Here is a 6,783-nt window from a genome sequence, read left to right on the forward strand (position 1 = left end):
TTAAAAATTTTGAACATAAATTAATAAACTAATAAACATATCCATGGATACTAACTTCAAACCTTAAACTTGGAAATAATGTTAGCATAACATTCCCTGGAGCCTTCTTAATTAAAAATTTTAATTAAAGAAAACTCGACTGATCAATTGAGGCAATATAAAACAAAGATACAATAAAACTTAATTGAAACGTACAAAAAAAGGTAAATTTGGATGCATTGAACCAGGACTCACCCTTTAAAATTCTACCCATCGTTAACCAAACTAGATTCAAACTCCAGCTCCAGTACTATGCATTACTGTCCCTTCTTGTTTTCTCTCTCTCGACGCGATATACAAACCAATCTATTTTCTATCCAACGTCACCCCTGGACCGGAAAATGCTAGGAATGTTTTATCCATCGACTAAAGGATAGATTAGCACAAACTCACCGGTTCTATTATAAATGTACATGTTTGTGAACAACATTACAATTCTAAAATGTATACTCGATTAAATTTCATAAGTTATTAACGTACTTTTACCAATTTCTTATAAAGTTTCAATCAGTAGGCGACTATTAGAATATTTATAAGTGAGTAGTACGATATCGAAATTGAGATATTCATACATCGTCGTGGTAGCAAATAATCCAATTTGTACTTTTACTTATTGAAATGTTCACTTGTGCTAAATGGTTGTGATAAAATCACACTATTTGAATTTGAATAATTAATCTTACTTATGCATTTAGGTGCTAAGCTTAATGAATTGTTAATTCAAGAATCATGACCTCAATTTCAATAAAAAACCAAAGGTATGCAAAGATTCTATTTCTTAAATTAACCTTACTTCATTTAATTATACATGTACAGTGCAGAGTCTATTTATTTAGCTTTCCATTTCACATAAATGGTAAGGTGAGAAATATCATTAAGCTGCTACTCAAATGGAAACCCACTTGTTTTTCAAGTATTTTCTTGTACTTAACTCGTGAATGTATACTGTAGCTCTAGCTACTCAGGGAAATAAATAAAAAAATATACCTAAAGAGGAAATTCCATTCTTCACTGATCCTGAAACTAAACTCTAATATTCCGCTCATGCACAAGGGTCGTATGTTTACCTCCCAATAATGGGCCAGCCTGCGTGAGGAGTTTCTTGATTTTTTTTACATTCCGTCGTTGATACTTTTAGTTGTACAGAACAATAAAAATTAAAACTACTATAAATAAATAATTACCATTTACGAAAAACGAAAAAATAAATAATTGCTTTCTTTTTTTTATCGTTATTATCCGGGGAACATTTTTGAATATCTTTTTTCATTTATTTCGTTTTACAAAACATTTATAATATCACTATATAAGAGAATCAAAAATATATTTTTCAATTATTTTTGAAGTTTTTAATGTCATAGCAAAAATTTAATGTCATTGAATGATTAAAAAAAATATTTCTTTTGAAGGTGTCAATCTTTCAATTTTTTAATTATTGAAAAAATTTTGTTTTATCAAAAAATTGTCATTATAAAAAATTTTTTTAAATGATTCTATTTACGTTGGTTAATAAAAAGCTTTTAATGTAATGAAAAAATTCTATCTTGACCAAAAATTGCTGAAAAAATTTATCAATGGAAAAAAAAAATTCTATCGATGGAAAAAAAAATTCTCGAGGGTAAATTTTCTTAGCTCAAAAAATATTATGGAAGACTGAAAATTTCTCAAACGAAGACAAGTTTTTTTGAGCCAAGAAAATTCCTCTTCCTTCAAAATAATTTTTATCTTCCTTAAAATTTTCTTGGTGCAAGAAATGGGTTTTTCTCCACTAGTACCTATAATTCGCAATTTCTAGTAGTTTTTTGTATTCGATGTCTAGAAAAAACAAAAAAAAAATTTCAATTTTTCTAGTGTTTTCATAAAAAAAAGGTTTTCATGATTTTTATGATTCTAGAAAATAATTTACATGGATTAGAATCTTATAAGGCTTATTTTAAAATAACAATTTTTTTATTTTAAGCATTACTTTAAAACGAAGTAATGAAAAATAACAAAGTTTTCAGCAAAAAAAAAAAAGTTTTTTTCCACAAAAAAGTTGTTGCTTCTGGCAAAACTTTTGAAGGGACTGGTGTTCGCCGGAAGAAAAGCTAGAAAATGAAAACGACTTTACTATACGAGAAACAGTTCTCCCGCCTATTCTCTTTATCTTCACGTTTTTTTTTTTTTTTTTTTTTTTCTATAGCAAGCTAATATTCCTTGAAAGCTGAATAACACGTTGCTAAAGTTGGTTGCCGCTTTCGCAATCATTGACACTAGCTTCTTACGCGCACTTGGAACGTGTAAATAACTAATTACACTCCGTGATGAGGAAACAAATGCATAATTCAAACATCCATTATCAACTTGGTACAGCGTCGTAGCTTGTGAGCGATTGTAGCTCAAGAACTCTTAGTATTCTCTCGGGAACTTTATCCGGAAAGACGTTTTACCCCTTTACCATGCACCTAAAACTAAGTCCGAGGTTAATTATCAAATTTGTCTGACTCGTTAGTAAGTTAATTTTAAATTGATAAATAAATTTTGATCCTGCTCAAAAGGATTGTTGATTCACTTTGTAAGTATGACTTTGTATACTGATGATAACAATCAATGATTGCATGTCTGACGCAACATTGCTTGAACCACTTGATAATGAATATAAACACGATTTAAGATTTTTAACTGATTCGGTAAAAATTCATATTAACGGTCTTAGAGATTAAAAATCATCATATTCTATAAATTAGAATTCTATTATTATTCTATAGAATAATAATAATAATAAAATAATATAAAAATAAATAATAAAAAAAACCCACATTCTTCAAAATAAATTTTTTTTTCGATAAAATTAAATATTATTAAATTAAATCGCTGCAATTTAACCTAAAACAAAGATTTTAGATGAAATTACTTAACGAGTTTTGTTTGAGTCATGAAACTTGCTTTACCGGCGCTGACCATTTATATTTTTATATTTATATTTACGCGGCAAATTTTATGAAAAATCTTAGATTGTCAATGTTGTTAAATAATAAATTAAATTACTTCCATACAAAATAGAATAAAGATTCCCGAATAAATTCATGAGTTTTGTTCGAGTCATGAAACTTCCTATACCGGCGTTGGCCATTCACAAATAGGATAACCGGAGCGGGAAATTTGATGTAAAATTTAAGGCCGTTAAAACTAACTATTATTAAGCTAAATCACTTCCATACGAGCTAAAACAATGATTTCAAGTGAAATTAATGACTTTCATTTGAGTCACGAAACTCGCCTTACTGGTGCTGGTCATTCATAACGGTCCATAGACCATAATGAATACAACGAAATTAATCTAACATTCAATCTTAGTTAATTAAAATATTTTATTCCAAAATAAAAATAAAAAACCTAGTTTAAAAATTAAGCTGAACTTAATTTTACGAGCTTTTAGAACTTGAAAACTGCGTGAAATTTCAGGGGTAGCTATTGAGGTCAAACGTTATTCAAATTTTTCCTATTAAATGTTATATTTACACTCTTAAGTATGAAGAATGATCGGAAATAATTTTGAGCGCCATTGAATTTAATTTTATATATTAGACTCAGACGACAACGATTTTGTTTTGGAATGAATCAATAATTTAAAAAGGTTTCCATACAAATAAGCGTGCCTGTATCAGGTGGATAACGCGAGCCGTTAGTTCAGGTATTATCTAAATTGCATTATTATCTACTGTTTACGTGGTTATATATCTCCAGCTGGCGTGTATTTGTTACAAAAGCCTCTCATCATAGATATAACTGTTCAATTGACGTAATTGCTTCGTCTGTACAATTACGGAATTGCTTACAATTTACAATCAAGTTACTATGCACCACATTTGATGTTATAATGAATTCATCCTTTAAATGATCAATAAGAATTTTCCTTTCGATAATTGTGTGTATTATTTACTAAGTAAGGAATTTTTACTATGCTATTCATGATTAATTACACTTTACACTTATAACCTGTAACATTAAGTGAATGTCATAAACATATGCATTCAAATGAACGGTTATTATAAAATCAATACCTTCCATAATTGCTGCGTTCAGTTAATTTTTAATACATTAAAATTTTAATTGTTATTCACAGAAATAGTAATCAAAGATCATTATTGAACTTAAAAGGTGAAAAGTGGTTGGATTCACTCGCAATTTTCCAGATTATTTTTCAGGAAAATTTTTTTTCGTTCCATCAATTAGTTGTCAGTTTTGGTGTGCTAGTCTACTCACAGCAATGAAATTTTTTTATATGCTCTTCCATTACGTTCAACATTTTGAATATAATTGTACGCTACAGATAATTGAATAACATCGCTTTGACATATTGCGAGCTTACTAGAATAAAACTGGAACGTTTTTAATAGGCATTTATAGTATAACCAAATTAAAATGATTGATACCCTATGTATAAAAATCATTGAAAATTTTTGTCCATTAGTCATCAAATTTGATAATTTTACAATATTTATTTATTTAAATAATATTTGCTAATAGAGAAAGTACTCTTTCAGGATAGAGTGCTGTTCCTAATTATAGAATACAATAATAAAGACAATATAGGATATTGAAAACCCTTTGGTTTGGTCTAAAGTGAACCGAATGATTTTTTTCTCTATTTCACTTAGTCTTAAACAAAATTGGAAAAACAAATTTGGAAAACGGTTGACCTTCCAGGCTATCCATGGAACTTCAGGGATTGCCTAAAGAATAATCGTTCGAAGAGTAATTATTTATGTTTTTATTGCTTGCAAATACATCAAAAAAATTGATTGCAATTTAAATCACTGTATATTATTATTTTCAATATAATAAATTTATTTCGTCGGAAAAATGCAGCGACTTGAGGTTCGAGAATTACTATGACACCATTGGCTGCAGCACTGTTCATGATTTTGGCACTAAAAAATAAACAAAAGTACAATAAATAATCGTAAAAATTGATGGAAGTTTCAATATATCAGAAATTATTTTTATAAATCGCCAACTTACATCACCCATAAATCTTACACAAGCTCCATTATTAACAATATTCAATTTACTTTCTACGATTGATATTAACTCATCAAAGTCATCAGCTTCCTCACAAGATGCAATCATAAGAACTATGAATAACGCCAAGAATTTGAACATTTTCAGAATTGCTATCTCTAGTTTCAATATTTTAGAAATTTCAAATAACACTTTTTAAAATACTATTATAGTTCTAAAATATAGTTTTTTATTCACAGTTCTACGATTCATACTGATTCATGCCAAATTCCCACCACTTGAGTCCAAGTATTAAGCTGCACGTGTCAATAAGAAGTTATTAAAGTTTATCTTCTGATAAGAGTCTTTAGTATTTTCCTGAGAAGTTCGAACGTATCGCAATTGCATGTTATATTTTGCCAAAAGTATCCAAATCAGAAATCGCTGTCAAAAAACTTTGAAAGATGTCGTCATTTTTCAAAAATTTGTTATTGCTACTCTTAGTGAAAGTTTGTATCGCAGATTACGGAGACAACATTCATTTCGAACTGTTCACTCGTATTCGCCATTTCGAAAGAATAAATATCACTCCTGGACACGACAACCTTCTGGAAACGACCTTCAACATCAGCAAGCCTACCAAAGTTATTATCCACGGCTTCATCTCTAATTCCAAGGCCAGTCACTTGGTTAAGATACAAAAAAATTACCTGTTTAAATTTGACTGTAACGTAATAATGGTGGATTGGTCTTATCATGCAAATAATATGTATATCACGGCAATTGGGCTTTCAAGAATAGTCGCGATTTATGTTGCGAGACTCTTCCTCGTGTTGATGAAAAATGGGGTCCAGGATATCCACGCAATAGGACACAGTCTGGGTGCTCATATTCCTGCGATAGCCTCAAACTACCTGGGGAAGCACAAACTAAATCGGATCACTGGCTTGGACCCCGCTAGACCGTTGCTGGGAATAATAGGATTAGGCGCTAAACTGGACTCTTCGGACGCCTTGTTCGTGGATGTCTATCATTCGTCTATCTTAGGCCGGGTAGACGCTTGTGGGCACGTAGATTTCATAATGAATTCGGGAAAAACACAACCTGGATGCCGGACACTTGACCTTGTCTGCCATCACGCACGGGCTTCGTTATACTTCGCGGAATCTATTACTTCTATGCGTGGATTTTGGGGCTACCCTGAGAATTTAACATCCGAAATTTTAAGTGACAAGGTTTCGAAAGGAAGCGTACAGAAAATTGCAGGTGAATTTGTTAATAGAAGTATTAGAGGAGTTTACTATGTTCCTACTAATGCTCGGAAACCTTTTGCTAAGGGACCTTATTTTTAAAAATAATTTCTAATGTATTTATATTTTAACTTTGTAATAAGCATTTTTATTAATTAATTGTTGAATAATAAATAATAATTCGTGTCTTAGAAGAAATAAAAAACGTTTTTTTTTTACAGCGTCTTATCTACATTGTTATAGTTATATGAGCAATGATTGCAAGTTGAAAATTTTTTTAGATAATAATTTAATTTTTAACAAAAAAAAAAAATACTGTTACGAAAAAAAATAATAGCTAAATTTATCAAAATTTTTGTTAAATCGATTAATTACTATTTTTATATTTAAAAATAGTTTTTATGGCTTATGGTATGAACTTTTCAAGTTTTTCTGGAAGGGTAAATTCTCTGACTTTTCAAAAAATTAATTTTTCAATTCAATTTATTTTTTACCCTCCTGAGCTGCTTTG

General features: G+C 29.7%; 1 protein-coding gene across 1 annotated transcript; it reads left to right on the top strand.

Moving 5' to 3' along the window:
* The first annotated feature begins 5,409 nt into the window (after positions 1-5,409).
* On the top strand, positions 5,410-6,511 carry LOC141533105 (pancreatic lipase-related protein 2-like). The gene has a single exon (XM_074251801.1). It carries the CDS (start codon positions 5,487-5,489, stop codon positions 6,372-6,374), a length of 888 nt encoding a protein of 295 aa, XP_074107902.1. The 5' UTR covers positions 5,410-5,486; the 3' UTR covers positions 6,375-6,511.
* The last annotated feature ends 272 nt before the right edge of the window (positions 6,512-6,783 follow it).

This window comes from Cotesia typhae, unplaced genomic scaffold (assembly GCF_013202065.1).
Source record: "Cotesia typhae breed Kobodo isofemale line unplaced genomic scaffold, CoteBio_Ctyphae contig_122, whole genome shotgun sequence".
NCBI lineage: Eukaryota > Metazoa > Arthropoda > Insecta > Hymenoptera > Braconidae > Cotesia > Cotesia typhae.